Source organism: Dryas octopetala, chromosome 3 (genome assembly GCF_963921425.1).
Source record: "Dryas octopetala chromosome 3, drDryOcto1.1, whole genome shotgun sequence".
NCBI classification, from domain to species: Eukaryota; Viridiplantae; Streptophyta; class Magnoliopsida; order Rosales; family Rosaceae; genus Dryas; species Dryas octopetala.
Genome location: NC_141368.1, coordinates 20,263,589 through 20,283,131, shown reverse-complemented (window position 1 = coordinate 20,283,131; position 19,543 = coordinate 20,263,589). Strand labels below are relative to the sequence as shown.

Sequence of the window (19,543 nt, the reverse complement as noted above, 5' to 3'; positions counted from 1 at the left end):
ATCTTTAAGTATTGATACTGCATGTAATACATTAGACAACATTTGGTTTCTCCTTAACAAAAAAAAAAAAAAAAATAGAATCTTCTTGATGTGATGAGTAAAATTTTGGGTGCAAATAAAATTACCCAATTTATATTCATTTTTAGCTGTAGTATCCTAAATTAAATCGAATTGGCCAAAAGCAGATTTAACTCACCATAAGTAACCAATATATAACCATTGCATACAACAGATTTACCAGCTATGCTGTTGCAGAAGCAGTTGATTTTATGCATCTTCATTCATTTCTGTGGAAACTGGGACCGCTGGAATCTTAAATGCTGGAAAAGAGGAACCACCTCTATCTGAAACTGGAAGGAGCTTTCCTAAATGCAAGCTTTTTATGATCCAGCTTGCTGGCTGCAACAAGTGATCAACTCATTTCAGAAAGGGTTGAAGTTCAAAATTATAGGATGGAGAACATCTGAGCATGTTCTTGTGAAAGCAAGAGACTTGTCTCATCTTCTCTTTTAAGATGTTGATCACTCTTGAGCTTGATATACAAGTCCTAACCAGTAATGCAATTTAATTCTAAAGAAATTAAGAATTACTGACCATCATTGGTATCTTTTGCTCAGAAGCACAGTGCCTCAAGTGACGTGATGTCCTACTTACATCCTCAGCAACAATAGCTCCCAAAGAAATCTTCTCTTTGTCCAAACTGTGGACTAACCACTGGAGGGTTTTGAAGACCTTCCCACCTCCATGCTGCACAACCCAGAAACAAAAACAGAATAAATTGGGCTACAGTAAATCATTCTTCGTAAGAGGTCAAGTGGCAAGAGATAAGATCACAAAAGTCTACATGTGAATTGTTTCCGAGGAAAAGAAAAATAACAACATACAACCAGTGATTATGGTCCAATTGGAGACTCATAAAAAATTATTAATGATTTAGTGAGACTATGGAGTGAGGTGGGTGCCATGACCAAAATTCATGGTATGATAACGAATTTAGTTTCTGCCAAGAATGACAACATTATTTTGACAGCAGGAGATATGGCATTCATTCTACATTAAAGTGTGTGTTTGAGAGAGAGAGAGAGAGGGGGGGGGGGCGTTAAATTTTTTTGTCATATGATCACTTACAAACCCGTATTAATGAGTGACCAAAATAATTCGCTGTAAGCATAAATGAACTAGCAGGAGCAGATGACAACTGGCGAGAGAGAACTTATTAATGAAACTAAACTAACCAAGATGAGATATTCAAGTTTTCAGGACAAAATAAGGTTATAACAGCAGGCGGTGATCTGTACCTTAACTATTTTTGCCAATTTGCTGCAGAAATTGTGCTTCCCATGAAGCATGATTCCCACTCTCTCAAAGACATAATTACGGTTGTGACGAAATGGCTTCCCAATGCTAATATGCTCTGCATTTACTCGATTTGATAGAATCAAGTATCTAACAAAGATATTGATTTAGAATCATGAACCATAGAAGAGAAACACATTCAGGTACATAAAAAATGAGCAAAAAAGGTTAATCCCCTGACAAAAGAGTGCCTATGGAATATATTGTTATATCATAAAAGAACAAGGCTCCTAGCAAATCTTATTGCATGTGCATGTATAATGCATTATACTAAGAATAAGTAGAACAAAAATCAGTATCGCATGGGTACAATCAGTTGTGATAAACTTATTATTAACCACAATAAAACCAAATTTGTTGTAAAAACTTCAGAGGAATTAGAAAATAAGTATGGGCTAGAGCTCAGGTTCCGGGAGGTTTGGAGGATTGTGTGCGTCTTTAACATGACAAATACACTGGTTAGAAATCATGAACCATAGTAGTGTGAAAATGCACACAAAGGATATATCCACCAATCCTTCAAGGATCTAAACTGTAACCCATCCCAACCACTGAACAGAAGGTAAAAGTCCAAGCAAAATTCACCACTTACTTCTCAGGTTGTACAATATAACCCGCTGAAATTGAATTATAAAGCCAATCAACTTTTAACATTAAAGCATTCACTGCACACCCATACAAAAACTTGGTGGTTTGTAGCTGCAATGAACAAGAAATGACATGTTAGAGTAGAAAACTGCATCCCAACATAAAACCTTGTTGCGGTTATCACAAAACAATACATAAACAGGGTGGTACAGTGCAGTGTTTCCTGGACACTATTTCCATAACTCACCCACAACCACTGAATCTTTTGGAGAAAGCCATACCACTTATCACAAAATAAAATTTACTAAAACAATAAAATATTTGCAAAAATTGAATTAAACAACATTAAATTTCACTAATTGGCAAACTCAAAATTTGCAACAATATCCTTTGTGCATTCCCATTTTAGAGGGATCATACTTAATCATTATTATTATCATTATTATAGCTTATGATGCAAAATAGGTAAGATGGTTCCAGAGCACTACAAAATGCATTGCTGCAATAATATATTAGTTAAATGTTACAATTTATGTCATATAAGATAATGTAACATGAAATTATTCATTCAAAGTATTATCCTATCATCCTTATGAAAATCACACCCAGAAACCACATAAAATTGGAATCCCTTCATATATTATCTTCAAATCTAAAATGTCATCATCTCATTAGTTTCCATGTTCAACGGATCGTAGCTTAAATAAAAATGAAGGAAAAAAAAAAAAAAAGGTTTCCACATCTTCAGGATCAGAAACCGGACATGCATAAGCTACACCAATTTCGAATACCGTACGTTTATTTATTTGAATCAAATATCTTTTTCTTGGTCATGATTGTACAGCCTAAAGTTGCAGTCAGCAAGCCTAAAGATTACCATATATGGCATCTAGAAGTGGCTAATATAAACATGATGTAATAAACTACAAGAAGCAATTAATATAATGCCTCCTAGACAAAAATTCTGGAAGTAGAGCATATATCATAAAATGACTACCTCACAAGATTATTTAAATGTAAGAATTTTTTTCAGTTCACTAAAAAAGCTCCATGACGAAGGTACCAGACTACCACCTAATCTGAAGGTAGTACTTAAAGTGGTTAAGCAAGAGACTGGGTCATTTCTGACTATTTCTTGGTATTGGTAGAATTTACGAGTAGGAAGACAGATAATTAATGTTATCTGGCTCGTTATCCCAATATCTTAGAAATTTCTCCCTAGATAGATCAATGAATGAGTTATTTGAGAGATAACTATGACAATAACCTCACCAATCAAACCAAAAGCAAGTCAGAAACCGACTGACATATCAAGCACGCAGAGAGAGACAGAGACAAAGAGAGAGAGAGAGAGAGAGAGAGAGAGAGAGAGAGAGAGAGAGAGAGAGAGAATATCCACTTGAAATTTTGTTCATCTGTATCCGCTAAAAGAGATAATATAAGAAACTTGGGACCTATAATAACAATTCATGATCATCGGTTTGTCACCTACATATTTTGATGCAGTGGATACTGAAATTCAGACTTGTAAGAAAATGTATGAAGTGAATCTAAGTACTGCCTAAGAATCTCTATAAAACAAAGATAAAGGATTCTGACATATTATAATTAGCAATACTATGTACCTAGAAGTTCCAAAAGAGCAAAACAATGAAATGGGAAGATTAAAGAAGAACAAAGATGACAAAAAAAAAGTATTTGTATTATAAATTATAACACATGGTGACAGTAACATGAAAAACCATACCATTTTAGATGTATATATATATATATATATATATATATATATATTTTAAACACTAAAGCAGAACATGAAGATATAAACCAGAAAAGAAACTGGACAACATTAAAACAAAAAGTTCAAAGTAACTCTTCAGTCACCCCAATTGATCTAAAACAAATAGGGTTGTTTTCAGACATATCAATAACTTTGGTCAAACTTCAGAATAATAGAATAATAGGATAATAAAATAAAATAAAAACAACCTTTTTCGAACATAGAATAATAGGAAGCTGGTAGCAATTAGATCTTAAGCTTCTCTTCGCCCTTGAATATGGAGAAGGAATGTCAAAAAGAACAATACCACCATGTTTCCATATTTGTCCTTCAATGGACTTTTCCTTCTGACTAGAAAATCCTGTAAGCAGGAACTCTATACCTTGAAATAGCAATCTCTTCCCAGCCTTAAGGTGAATATTTGTAAGACAACTTTTCTCATGACTTTGAAACTTAGAATATTTCCGCTTTTTACTTGCTCTAACAGTTGAGCCTACATTTAAAGTTTTAGCAAAATAATATATTAAAACAACTTATAAGGTTTAGCAATTTAGATTGGATGATAGAGAATAAATAGCCATGGCTTACAATTTTTGGTTGAAGAATCTCGCTTTTGGAGGTTCTTGTTCTGCTGAACTGGAATCTCTGTTTCAGAGAAACGAACTCTCTTTTTCACTGGAACATCTCTGTCATGGAAATCCTTGCATTCAGATTGTATACTTTGGAGGTCCTTGTTTTGTTGAATTATCACAACATTTTCTGTTACCAAAGCCAGTTTGGGATGTTTATCCCAAGTGGAATCGTTCAAAATAGGTTTAGAAGCCTGAATATGGCGGCATGCCCTATGATTTAAATTAAGAGGCTGCCTCCACTTTTTCGATGCCTGAACTTCTAACTCATTCCCATCTCCTGCAGTCTCATGATAATATCTCTTCTGAGTTCCCATTTTTGCGACTGGATTCCCATTTAAGGTAGTAGTTTCACCATTTACCTCATTATCTCTTCCAGCAGAAGACATGGATACAGGCTTGAAAGGGAAGGACTCTTTAAAACACCTTTTCTCAGAAGATCTGGTGTAGCCCGCATTCTGAACCAGCCTCTGATCACATTCTAGTTCAAATGGCTGATTATGGTAAAGGCTTGCCCCATCCAAAATGGAAACATTGTTTGGGGGAAGCGTACTATATGTCTTTAGTGAAACCAACTGCCTTCGAACTGTGACTGGATAACGCTCATCATTAATTTCTGGCATAGCTTGCCCATCCTCATGATGAAATTCAATAATTCGATCTGCGGATTTGCGTGAACTCTCCACCCCAAGTTCTGGCGTGGATCTAAAGCATTCTTCAGTATCACTTTTATTATCCTTCTGATTCTGAGCTGATGTAAGACCGGCATTTTCGGAAGAAATACTGCACGGGACAACGGAACAAAGGGGATCAACCAAAGATACGCTAGAAGATATCACCAACTCTTGAGAAACCAATATCCCCTTATTAGCTTCGTCATGTAAAATACCAAAGGGTATGCTTGACTCAGATGCTCTATGTGACTCGGTTTCATGCACTTGCACAAAAGAGTTCATGTCTGGAGCAATATCTGCAGATTCTGAGAGAAAGCTTGTCTCACCAGCAAAACACTTCAGGATACATTTAGTATTTTGTTTCAACTGTACAGAAGCAGATACTTCCTTCCAAAATAGAAATTTGGAGAGGAAAAGACAAAAAAAAAAAAGGATCATCAAAAACAAGAGAAGGAAACTACAATAACAATGATGTTAATGATCGTATAAATGTTGCACTGAAATAGTAAGTATGCTCTGATATAATGTAAAACCTCACCAAGGAAGATAACATTAAATAGTTAGGTTGCAACCTGGATGAATGCTTATAGGGGATTTCTGTAGTGGTTTAATAGTGGTAAGTTTAATAGTGTTAATATCAGGCAGGGCACAACGCACACAAAAGCTATTCATGTTAAAAAAAAAAAAAAAAAAAAAATTTAAAAGAAGTTGGACATGTAAAAGAAGAAAAAGTGGTGAAGGGAAGCCTCATAACTAAAGGAGGTTTAACTGCTAAAAAATATTTGATCCGGAGAAAAGCATGTAAAATAGATGGCACATTCAGAATGTACATTGATGATGGGGAGAGTGGAAAAGTAGATATAAGGTCAAGGAAACCTATTTCATAAGAAGGTATTTAACTATCTATTTCATGTAATCATTGAACAAGAGTAGGCGGTAGACCAGACCTCTCCAACTACACAAGCGTTTAGAATTAGATGCCTCAAAAGCAATGAAATTAATTTAGCTGGCTTTCAACTTAAAAAGGATCTTAGAAAATTATCCTGGTTAGCTTTCTAGGCTTTATTTTATGGACCTATAATTTTAAAAAATGCCATTATGCTGGCTGAGACAAAATTTAAAGCTTTCTCTGAGGTATTCTGAAGTTTTTCTGTATCTTATAGGTTACATAAGAATGTTTCCAAGACATAGCATAATTCTATGAAGAATAGCTTAATATTGGGTTAAGGGTAGATGGAAAAATTAAAACCAAAGTGAGATAAATCAGAATAGAGCACACACTTGACCTGTCCAACCACCTAACCATCGGCTCCTGAATCTGTCTGAAGCTATGTAAGTTACCCTATCTTCTCCTTCTACAGGACGTAAAAAAACTAAGTAAGAATACAAACAAATAAAAAAATAAGAAATAAATAATACACAAGCATGCATAATTAAGAGTAAGAGAAAGGAGGAGCATGGGAAAAGATATGTTGTAGTTAATCTTTACCTGAATTCCAAGCAGGTGGAGGAAATTTTAATTTATTTCGAGGCTGAGATGAAGTTATATCCACCATACTAGGGCCAACTGTCTGGAAGTCAAACTTGCACAATTAATTCAGAATTAAGTACCAACTGGACAGGTATAAGAAGTCCTACATGTAGGCCGCAGTTAATCTTTACCATATTAAAGAATCATATCACAAACTAATTGTGAGGTAAAAGAAATTTCCATTATATGCCCTTTTTGCTATAATAGGTAAGGTGAGTATGGGAGAGAAGGTGAATATGACTTTTACCTGTTTCTTAGTTAAAACATCTGAATATTTCAGAGCTAAGGAATCATATCTGGCCACACTGCAAATATTTGAACCCAGAACAGGCTTATCAAACTCTTCCCTCTCACAATTGACAGATTCTGGAGGCAAGTCCTCTCTTGATCTGATATCCATTATCAAATTCTCTCCTAGCTGTTTCTGCACAGACATATCGTCAAATTCATTTTGTTGAGCCCTGAACTCTACAGCATCAGATAGATTTACACACTCGTACTGATTTTCAGAGACAGGAGTCTCTTTCACTTGAGAAATATCTGAGTCACAAGCACACTCATGAGGAGGAATACTCTGAGTCAGTCCTACATCTTCACACACATCAGCCATGGTGAAATCATCCAAGTCTGAAAGAGAATCACTTTGGTCAATTTCCTCAGCTGGGCTATTTAAAGCACCTTCTAACCACTCCATCCGTGCTTTCTTTACCCGAAGGGCAGCTTCAAGTACCACTTCTGTTGGCAATGCTTCTGAAGCCAACCCACTCCTCACTACTTCATGTATAACCAATGCTTCAGATGCTGCAATGGAGAGTTCAATTGCATCGGCGATATCAGTAGCTTTGAGGTACCTGGTGTTATATCTTTCTCCAAAAGGCCTCACTGATATCTTTTTATTGGACAGACATTGTTGACTAGTATTCTCCACCAGTTTCTGAGTGGAATTTAGAGGTAGCAAATTTATCCCACCAACATTAAGGCCCATTTCAGAACAAGTCTTCACTTTGGAACCCACTGACATGTCAATTAGTTGCACAGGCACAACTATATTGGATTCAAGATGATTTTGAGAAGCATCCAGAGGTTGAGTTGGGCTACATTGTGAAGATCCATTAGATGATAGATGAAGATGGAAATGAACCACCTATTCAATAATAGAGATAGGATTATAGATTAGTGCATATGATAGGAATTGTGGTGTCTTATGTACCTATTTTAGGCATAGGCACAGAAAATAATAATTAGGCCATTTTATTTACTTTCTATTTTGTTTTTATTGGGTTTAATAAATTTTATTCTTTCCTATTCATTGCGAGATTTTATTTTCAATTCTATGTATATTGAAATAGAACAATGAATTTTGTATTACATTTTCCAGAACATGATTTTGATGTAGAATGGGGTTGGGCAGCAGGGTTTAGATAAACTAGAGGAAACAAAACACAGCAAACAGAAACAAAAGATAACTGGAATCACTCCAGGGGTTTCACACCCAGCCTTGGTTTCACACCAAAGATTGGCTTCACACCAAAAACAGTCCCATCGCAGGAAATCTAATTCTGAAAAACTTTATTACTCAATAATCTGCCCTCCAAGAGGTACAAAGAGGTCTTATAAAGACTACAAACCCTACTGAAAATAGGAAAGCAAACCTATTCTAGGATAGAAATCCTAATCCAACTAGAAATAGGAAAATAAAGTCAATCCCAAATAAAATAGGAAATCAAACCAAATCCTTCTTGAAATAAGAAAACTAAAAAAACAACACATGAAACAAGCAGTTCAGAAAACTAATCCAACCACAAAGATAGAGTTGAATTAGATGATCTTTTCTTTCCTCTTCTTCATTGGTAAACCTTAAATGTCTTGTCAACGATGTCCGCATCAGATTTCAAAGCATATGTCAATAGATCAGAATATTAGCATTAACTTCTTGAAAGAAAGACAGACCAACTTGTAATTTGGTAGCACATGGTTAGGGATCCCAAATTTGTGCACCACATTTGGATCCTAAATGATGTGTCATTATGCGTGTTGATATTTTATTTGTTGTAAATAAATGAGCCCCAAAGTGGGCCCAAATATGAATCAGTGAAACACCGTCACATAATTTGGGATCCAATTTTGGAACACAAATTTGGGATCCCTAGCAGTACTCTAATATATTTCACAATCAGTAAGCAACATAAGAAAAATAAAATAGTTCCAAAATTTCTATATTACTTTAAGACTATTTAGCACAAAAACCTACCAAGAGATGATATTTTTCCCAAATAACTTATTGATCAAAAATATCATCGACAGTTATTCTATTGATCATCTATTAAACATAAGTAATATCATAAAGTAATATCATCTATTGATCAATAAGATAAAAAGAAAAATTTAAATCAAAAGTTTCATTCGTTTGAATAGGAAAAAAACTAAAATCATGTTTTGGCTAGCATGCTTAAGAGCTTACATTTCCAGGAGACGAAGCAAAACCAACTGGTGAACTGTCTTCCCCAGATAAGAATAAATTATATCTGTTGTATCTACCTTCTTCACTTGACAAAAGATTAGCATCTTTTCCTTCAGTAGTGTTTCCTTGAAGAAATTTCAAATCCTACCCAACGCAATAAAGAAGACACATTAGCAAACAGTTTAACCACCTGCCTCTTTGCTTTAGGAAAAACAGTAAAATGTTAGAATGTGGTTGGGATAGGCCTAGTTTCAACCTTGGATGCTACCTCTAAGTTTGTAACCTTAAGTTTGTTTATACACTCATCAAATTGTTCTATTTGATGCTGCTGAAGCCAACCAGGCATCCAAGCTAAATCCTGCAATTAGCAGATAATTAAACATCACAATTGATTAATGTTATCATTATACACAATAACATTTGACATTTCTATTATGCAATTTAGACATTCTCATTTTAGTATCATGCACATAGAAGGAACTTCACTAGAAAGCATTTTTTTCATCCTTCTATCTCTTTTATCTGCCTTCAAATTTGGTGCTTCTATTTGCATCCTGTTTTTGTTCATCACACCCCCTCAGTAGCATGTGAGGGATGCATATAGAAGTGTTCATGTGACTACCATGTGAGAGATTGGATTTGAGAGACAAATTGTATACAACATTTGTAGGGAAGACTTTTTCGGAGGGAAGAGAGGAAAACTTCTTTTTTATTTTTATTTAAATTAGATAAATAAGGCAAACTAAGTATTTTATAATTGGAGATGTGTGATGAGTAGAAGGGTTGATGCAAATACAACTACCCCTTCAAAATACAGAGCAAGGTGGAAGCTTAGTGGCATGGAATGACTCCCAATTCCAATGACCTAGTCAGGCCATCAATCTAATTCTCTTTAATTGTAATATACTTTATACAAACAGCTTTATTCACATAAAAGAAATAAAGAAAAAGAAAAACTTTAAGCACAAAATCCCTACTCACAAGTCACAACACCTTAAACAACATACCAAAAAAAAAAAAAACTCTTTTCACATTATAAATCAGCAGAGAAATCACAAAAATGGGAAAACTCAGTAAGACCACTCATTCATCAAAAAGAATAAATAATTAGAGAAATAGTAATTAAAAGTTATCCTCATATTGGGTTTTGACGTTGTACAACATTTTTCATCTCAATTAAGCCAAAAATTTATCTCATTTGTTCTAAAATCAAAAATCAAATTGTACCCAATTCATTTGATTGACGGGAAAACCAAGGAAAAGAAACGAATCAAAGTATAAATGTCAGATTTTCCATTACTTAGTTCACGGAAGACCTAAAAGGCTCCACTTAAACGACCCTAAATCAACTAATCGATTTCAAAATTTTCCCCTTTCCTCTCTACCTTTTTCAAAAATAATTTATAAAAAAACAATAAAGAAGAGGGGAAGGATTACTCCATTATTTTCTTCCACCTTTCTCAGCAACCCAACAAATGGTGAAGTATATAATAATACTAGCAAAAGAGAGGTTGAAAGAGGCACCTCGGAGAACTGAGGAGGACGAAACCCTAAGTTGTCGATGGGATGAGACATGATTGTTGCTCTGCTTGCGCCTGTGCTCCCGCGCCACTACCTTGACCAAGCTTTATATAAAAAGGGGATCCTTGGCGCCAAAACGACACTATAGCTTGGAGGTTTGGAGTGATTGATTTTGAGTGCTCTATTTATTTGCATACTTTTTTTTTTTCACACTTCCAAAATTTAAATTTTGAATTTACTTAATTGATACAAACGGAAAAGATATTAAAGGACAATTCTTATACACCCCATCAACTTTGACAAACCAAAAAAAAAAAAAACACACCCCTTCACATGACCCACACCCCTTCACCGGACCACCTCCCACCCTCCCCTCCTTTCACCCGACCCACTCAACCTCTCCCCCTTCACCCGACCATCCCCCTTCACCCGACCACCTCCCTCCTTCTCTCTCTCCTCCCAGCGCAGCACCACCCTCACTCTTTATCTCTTCTCCCCGCAACACCACCCTCATCTCCCTCTCTCTCCTCCCCGTATTCAGCGCCACCCTTCTCTCTCTCTATCTCCTCCCCGCATGCAGCACCACCCTCCTCTCTCTCTCTCTCTTTTCTCAGTGCAACACCCCATTCCCCGTCATAGGTCTTCCGCAACGGTCAATTTTGTTCGGCAGTAATCCGCATAACATTTTCCGGTTGTTCAGTGACTGTTTGCAGAACGAAACTAACGGTTTCGGCGAACCAGTGCTGTGTTGAGGGAAAAGAGAGAGTGGTGCCGGGGAGGTGGTGCTGCTGGGTGACGGGGAGGTGGTACCGAATGTAATCACATTCCACACACCCACACCCTAACCTAATAAAAAACTGAGCTTCATTTCACTCTCAAAACCAAAAATGCGCCTCCACCTCTCTGGCTCTCTCTTGGGCTACCACCTCCATCAATCGTCTCTCTCGGTCTCTCCTCTCCATCGATTGTCTCTCTCTACTCCATCATGTCTCTCCTCTACAGCACCACTCTCGGTCTCTCCTCTTCATCGTGTCTCTCGGTCTCTCCTCTCCATCAATCGTCTTTCTGTTCTTCTTTTGTTTAATGAAATCTTATTAAAATAATTATAGTTTTGCTTAAAAAATATATTAGGTTTTTTTCGGGTGAAACGGGTCGAGTCAGTACGTTATACCCTATAATTTTCGTTCATATAAAGTTGGGGTTTTTACCACCCAAACGTTGTCGGGTTGTGTCAGGTGAACCTGTTAGCACTAATGAGCCATATCGATTTTGACCCGAACCGTAAAACACAACTCGTTTGTCAGGTCTATTTGAAAGGATGATGACAAAGCTACAAACCTAATGAAACTTAAAACTAAGAACTATTGAAAACCTAAAAGTACTTCGAACGGAAGCACCAAAGAAAATATGAAAGCAAAAGAACTTTGAGTAATATATTCTTGAGACTTGGGAGCTTGTGTGTTTAATGCTGAATGTGTGTTTCTTCTCTCTCGAAATTCGAATGCATCTATTTATTGGGGTTAGGATAAAATCCTAGGCGATGAGCCATTTCTTGGAAGAAATTTTCCATCCCTATCTCAAAAGTCGATCGAAATTTATTTGATCTAAAGTTGATTGGAAGAGATTTTAACCAATCCAATCGAAATTACAAAAAGTCAATTGGAACATGGCCGTGATGTCGGCCAACTTTTCTAAAAATTGATCGGACTAAGACAAAGTCGATCAACTTAAAATTGATCGAAATTTATTTTTATTGGGCCGCTTGTCTCTTTTAATTGTCGATCATAATTTATTTGATACCCAGGACATTGATTGAAATAAATTTGAGTGGAAGAAAATTTTACCAAGTTGATCGGAATTTATTCTATCGAACTAAAATTGGTGAAGTCGATCAAAATGCTTTTATTGGGCCGTTCACTCTATGTACTCGGCCGACAATTTTATTTTACTTGGCCTTCTCTTAAGCTTCATATTTCGATCGGACTTCAACCCACTTTTCTTGTCTAAAAACCAAGTCCTGGCAGGACCCATTGATGAGAAAACCTCAATTTAGGCCGACATCATGTGTAGAAATCGCCCTACCTACAATTGCTTTTGCCTGCCCACTTAAAATAAATGGCTAGACTTAATTTATATATGTATAAAGATTAATGTCATTTTGCTTCCCAGACTATTGCATACTTATATCAGTTTGCTCCAAAGACTTCTAATTTGGAAAATTAAGGACTCTGACTATAGCACCCCAGATTTTATTGGTTTTAGGTTAAGGGGGCTACTAAATTGATTAACTAGCTAGTTTAGTTCTAACTAGTAAATTGCCCACACGATGCCGCAGGCATAAATAATTATTGAAATTGAGTGAACAATTAAGATATGTAAGTGCAAGTGTTAGCAGAACTTGAAGACAAAAGCAAAAATTTTAGACATAATAGTTTTTTGTACATATACATGACTTACCCATTGTCAATATGTTCATACATAACTTACCCACTGACATAGTAGTTTTTTGTACATATCTTAGATGCATGAACATTTCTAGCCATGGTTTAGTTCTAAAAGCCAAACTGATGAGGCAATTTTTATGTTGATTGGAATGTTAAGATATTGTTGATATTTTAATATACCAAGCAGCATTCAAAAGAGGGTTAAACAATAAAAAGGATTAAACGACTTAGTAATAGATTTGTTTGTGTTCATAACGAAAAGACTTGTAGAACCTGGTTGCTAATTGTTCAAAACATTTTGGGACAGGTGTTACATGGAGGTCAGTAAACGCCGTCGTCCAGACTGTCAATGGGGTCTTCAACTAGTTTTGCAGCAGATGGAGTGGTATTCTTGCCTTCCTCACTTTGTGCACCAGTTGGATCATCCTGTAGAGTTGTAGGCCATGCTAATATCTTCTTAGGTAGGTCTAAAGTTTAATAAAGCTATGTGGCTGCTTTAGCATGAAAGATTAAAAGGTGCCGAAAAGAATAAAGATCGAGTTGTATTAAAAATTTTGAATTAATTACTTAGTACGTTAACTATAATCTCCTAACGTGTAAGAGCGACATAAGAAATGGAAGATGAACCTTTTTTAGTTCTTCTTAAACATCTCCTTTTTTCCTCTCAAGTTGTCTAATCTCTGTCGCCAATTCCTGAAAAAATCTAAGTAACTATAATTTGTGAACCTCAACAATAAATGGATCACAACTAAACAAATTTATTTTGATAAACCATCCACTATATATATATTAACAGCCATTAAACAAAAAAAATAATTATATATAAATTTTCTAAAATGTTATTATAGATGCTAATAAGTGGTTTAAACAAAATATTTGGAGAGGTATCTTACTGTGACTCATGAACTGAACTTATATGTTAATGATGTCAATCAATAATCCCTTTGAGTTAACGCTGACACAAAATTGAAATTATATAAAAGGGAAAAAAAAAGATGGTGCAGATTCATTAGCATTTACTTGGGGAATTCTAAAGTCTAATAAATTTAGGGAGCTGCTTTAGCACAAAAGATAAAAGGCACTGAAAAGAATAAAGATCGAGTTGTATTGGAAATTTTGAAATCAAATCTATACGACTATAATCTCCTCAAGTGTAAAAATGACATAAGGAATATAGGGTGAACCTTTTTCAGTTGTTCTTGGAGATTCTCTCTTTTCCTCTCAACTTGTCCAAACTCCACCACCAATTTCTGAAAAATATCCAACGTAAGAATTTAACATTCATCAAACAAAAATAAATTCATATATTATTTAGGTGTTTTTAACAAAATATTTTATGTATGTATCAGCAATGGATAGGAAAATTCCCTAACTATCGTAAAGTTAAAACTCTGCAGTATTTATTAAAGCATCAAAATAAATTGGGACATGTGACTATGAGCAATGCTTACACGATAAGGTGAATTCTCAAAAGCAGAATATAAAAAATAGATCTAAATACACCAACCATTTCTATGAGCTAGCCCCAAATAGCAAAAACCAAAGAAAAAATGAATGACCAAACCTTGTTCATAACTTATGATATATTTGTGCAAAAGAGTTCTTTAATTAGACGTGCTCACTTAGTTGTTTGATACATTCTCTAGAATTTACAATTAATATAAAACAACGCATTGCTCATCAAGTAGTGTGTTGCGGTGCTTATTTTTAGATAATTATAATCTTTTCCTACCTCACCTAAACATGTAAATAGAGATTTCTCATAGTCGAACGCAGACCATTTTGCACCCGTTTGAAGCTAACAGATCCAAAATGAGGAAAACAGTACTTGCAAAACATGCATTTTTTTGTTCGAACTACAACAGCTAGTTATTTCACTGAAAGCATTATAGCATTAACACAAACCAATACAATATTGTGATCAAATATTCAATTGCATAAACATTTAAGAAAATAACCATCACAAACTAAGGCAAAGATTTCAACCTTAATCAAATTAAAAAATCAGATATTCAATTTTTAAGAAAATAATGATCACAAAGCAATTAAACAGTATTGTAAATGACTATGATCTCCTAAAGTATAAGAGTGACATAAGGAATAGAGGGTAAACCTTTTTCGGTTGTCCTTGGAGATCTCTTTTCGTCTAAAGTTGTCCAATCTTTGCCAGCAATTCTTGAAAAATTCTAAGCAACTATAATCTCTGTGCTTCAACAATAAATGGATGACAACCAACCGGATTTATTTTGATAAACAATCAATCATAGACAATCAGACAACATATCTCAACCATATCCGACTTAAAAATTTAACAGTCATTAAACAAAAAAATTATATATATATATATCAATTGTGCAAAATATCATTGAAGATGTTAATAGGTCTTTTCAACATAATATTTTCTACATGCATCAATAATGGGCAGGAAAGTGCCTCAGACGTCATTGAGCCAAAACTCTGCAGTATTTAATCAAGCATATTGATCATCCATGACCAAACCGAACTACAATTGTTGGCACATAAAGTCCAACTCTGCTTTTGAATTTCAAAAAAACAAAGAAAGACCAACTAAAATTGAGAAAGTAAAACAGACATGTGTGCACTCATGCTGGAACACAACAAATTATACTGAAAAAAGGGTAGATCTCAACAATGAACAACCAGTAAATGGCCCAACACTAACCAAAAGGCAAAAATAAAGATTATTAAAACTAAAAGGGAGATGAGATGATTGACTTGATTTAATTAAAAACATATGAACAAACAAAAATATTTGGATGATCAAGGAAAGCTGGGCACCGTAACAACTTCTCACGAAAAGATAAAATTTAACTTCACATCATTTTTGCAATCATGAGCTCCATGATTTTTTCAATTCCCTTCAGTGATTACACAGTCAACAGTTCCAACTGACCAAGCCATGTATGTATCTTAATTAAAAGATAAGGCTTCAAAGTTGAAAATTAAAAATACTGGCCAGGGTCAATGTACCCTTGGATATAGGCTTGCTACCCTACTAAATAAGTATTGCACATTTAAAGTTGTCCACTAAATCATCAATTGTAAAAAAGTGTATGAGGTTATGAAAAGCGCATGTCATTTGCCTTTTTTTTTTTTCTTCATAAAATTAAAATGTTTAATGCACATAATTTGTGCAGAAAGTTGATAGTCAAATTATAAAATGTTTTCACATTCATACACAAAGGTAAGGTAGTTACATATTTGAAATTGTGATGATTTGAAACATTTGTTTAGCTCTTTAACTAAATGCCTTTTGATTTAACACAACCAGTTTTTGATGAAAATAGACATAAGACAATTGGAAATTTGATCCATTCACTCTCAACCTTTCTCTATTTGTAATTAATTTATTAAAAACTTGTTTAATCGAAAGTTTGATTCCCACCTAGACCTTTCATAGCTGCATGAATTTCACACCACATTCAAAGCATAATTTTTTTTATTTAGAAAGGTTAAAATGGATTAAAGTATGATTGCTTACATCATAGAAAAACTTTACAGGCATGAAGACATCATGCACAGATTCAGAAAAGAAAGAGGCAACACATACAACTTATAGAATTGCATGAAATCTTAGAATCATTAGTGACCCATGAACACAAAAATAAAAAGCCAATTATAACTTAAAAATGACCCAAACAAATTTTTTTGTCATTAAAAGAGGGAAAACTGTTTATTTGGGTGGTTAGACAATACAAATGAAAACTGATAGGTACCCCAACCAAATAATAAACTAATACCTAATTTACAAAACTTGTTTAAGCAAGAAATTTACAAAATATCCTTAAGCAAGGGATTTACCAAAGTTCTTTAAGCAGAATAAACTGATAAAATTTATAGAAAAATACCTCAACCAACTAATAAACTGATACCTAATGATGGTCTGACAATAAAATTGTAGTCAGTTATACAATAAAATTGTATACATTATTTGTGAAAAAGAGTAAATGCATATTGAAATTATATTACAAATTTAAAAGAACAAAATATAAGATACTGAAAAAGATTGGAAAAAAATTTACCTCTTAATACAATTCATGCACAATTGTTTCAAAAGAAAAATAGCATCACCTACAAACCACAATAGTGTTTTAATTAAAAATGACAAATGTGTCTATTCCAATGGCATAACCAAAAGAAAATCCAAAGGGAAAACATAGCCTAACAAAAAACTAAAAAGACCAATAAAATTACACAATACAAACAAAAGACCTCACCAAAAATCAAGTAAAACCAGCAGCAGAAAAAAAAAAAATGAACCCCATGCACCTGAACACACTCTCCAAAGGAAACCAAACTACCTTGAACCCAGATCATTTCCACAAACTCTAACCCACAGTAACCCAAAATCATGCACATGTTAAACCATGCTTAACTGATTGAACACATGCTTAAGACAGCCACCAACAACCCATTTGGGGACCAAAAAAAAAAAACACAGAACAACCACCAAAATTCAATCTCATCTTATAAAGCTCTATAAAATGCAAAACAGACCAAGGAAAAACATTAAATGAACACATATAATAAAGAAATTATGACACATTAAGCAAAAAATTATGAAAAAAAAAAAAGACAAACTTAACAAACACAAACAAATGAAACCGATGAACATGCACAGTTTAATTGGCCTCTCTGAAAAACCATAAAAAACCCAGAAACAAGCAACAGGCTTCAACTAAAAGCAGGACAAACACAACAAAGATAAAAAACAACCAATCATCCAGCAAAAACCTAAAACGGAAAAGATGAAAACATAAGAAAGCATAAGAAATGAGAAGCTGACAGTTACCTAGAAGAAAGATAAGCTAAAATCGCACCAACCCAGTAGAAAAAAAACCAAAGAAAAACCAGAAATGAGAGAGGGAGACTTATCTAAACAAAAAAAGGTGATCTTTGAATCAGCAAAACAAATCGACGGTGTAGAAGAGGACAGATCAACACCGAACAGTAAACTCTCCATGGTGAAAGGAGCCTGATACGAAAAAATCAATCAATCAATTTAAAAAAAAAACTTAGACATGAGATGAAATATCTCCAAAGTGCGTAGACTTCATTTTGACACACAACCCACTAATGAGGAGTAGGTGAAAATCCTTGGCAAGTTTAGTTAGATCTTCACCAGACTAAAGCGATCCTTAGTAAACCAAATCACCCGCAGCAAAAACCTCAAACCAATCTAGTCAGTAATTGTATGTTTTATCGAAGAGGGAAGAACACCTGCCTGGGCTGTTTACATCCCACAAAACAATGGGCCAAAAAACATAAGAAATCCCAAGAAAAGAAATAGAAATCATAAGGGCAAAGAAGACTGAAACCACAAAAAGCAGGGGCACAAGAGTCATGAACATGCTTAGGAACAGTAAGTTTTGGATTCAGCTTTAGTATATATTAAATTTTTGATATCTTGAAACTCAAAGTGTTGATTTAATCCACACGTTCCAATCTATAGAATGATATTCTCACCTTATGATTATGCACCTATTTTAATTTATTTAGTTACACATTTTGTTTGTACACTTCATGTTCTCGAATCACATGCATGCTTATACTTGTATGCCTATGTGCTTGTTACTTATGCATGAAAAGGAACACCAAATGACTAAATGTTTGATCCTATGAACCCTAGAGATACTTGGCTAAGTTGACTAGGACTAGAACCCTAGGATTACTTGGAGAAGAGATAAGAAAAGTGACTTTAGCATAGGATGATGATCATGATTGAGTGTGGTTTCAGGTTTTGAAGGAAAAGAAAATGAAGTGATGGGTTTTAATTAAAAGGATTAAGTAAGGAAAAAGCCTTGGATTGAATAATGGGATGTTAAGCCTAGTCCAATAGGGTAATTATCCATTTAAATAGGCCTTAGGGGATTGGTGCCAATAAGAAGCCCTCTTGGAAGACTCAAAGCTTGATAGCCACCTCATAAACCCCTCCCCACGCCAAAACAAAAAACTAAAGAGGTAACTCTTCGTTTTCCCTCCAAACGGGTATAACCTTCTCGTTATAAATCAAACCCTTTCAAATAAACTTTTCTCACATTCATTCAGAAACTAACGAGAGAGAGAGAGAGAGAGAGAGAGAGAGAGAGAGAGAGAGAGAGAGAGAATGAACTAACTTGCTAAAGGAAAGATGAAAAGTGCAGCCTGCACTACCTTTCGAAGGAAACTTTGGTAAGAACTTCAATTTTGTTCCTTAAATTCTTGAAAGGTTGAGTTTCTGGGATTTAGGTATTTGTTAAGTGGCTAGCGATAGTGCCTCCTAGAAAATCCAAAGGTTTACATGTTTTAATCCTTGTTTGGCAATTTTATTTCTTTTGACCTTGACTGCTTGTTTTCAAATTCTGTATTGATTTAGAAAAGCTTTGATTTTGATTTTTTAGGATTTGAAACTAGACATCTTAATCTTTATTTTGAGTCAAGAAACATTTAAATCCAACCTGTTATGAATTTATAATGGATTTTGCAAGTTACACTTAAATGCTGCCAGTTTCTGCATATTTTTCATTGAAAAAGTATTAAGGTTTTGTGTACGAATTTCTCT

At 34.6% G+C, this 19,543-nt stretch overlaps 1 protein-coding gene across 4 annotated transcripts; it reads right to left on the bottom strand.

Annotated features, from left to right (window-relative positions):
* Positions 1 to 63: 63 nt before the first annotated feature.
* LOC147291689 (uncharacterized) lies at positions 64 to 10,678 on the bottom strand. Of its 4 annotated transcripts, none has more exons than XM_086234907.1 (12): positions 10,541 to 10,678; positions 9,273 to 9,374; positions 9,017 to 9,160; positions 6,803 to 7,699; positions 6,514 to 6,607; positions 6,306 to 6,379; positions 4,310 to 5,411; positions 3,931 to 4,214; positions 1,949 to 2,055; positions 1,299 to 1,446; positions 595 to 747; positions 64 to 399 (listed from the first exon to the last, which is right to left on the bottom strand). In XM_086234907.1, the coding sequence occupies exons 1-12, from the start codon at positions 10,589 to 10,591 to the stop codon at positions 268 to 270; spliced, it is 3,288 nt and encodes a 1,095-aa protein (XP_086091033.1). In that variant the 5' UTR covers positions 10,592 to 10,678; the 3' UTR covers positions 64 to 267. The 4 variants fall into 4 exon arrangements, with proteins under 4 accessions (XP_086091033.1, XP_086091034.1, XP_086091035.1 ...); XM_086234908.1 differs by having other exon boundaries at positions 6,514 to 6,595; XM_086234909.1 differs by having other exon boundaries at positions 9,285 to 9,374.
* Between the last annotated feature and the right edge of the window lie 8,865 nt (positions 10,679 to 19,543).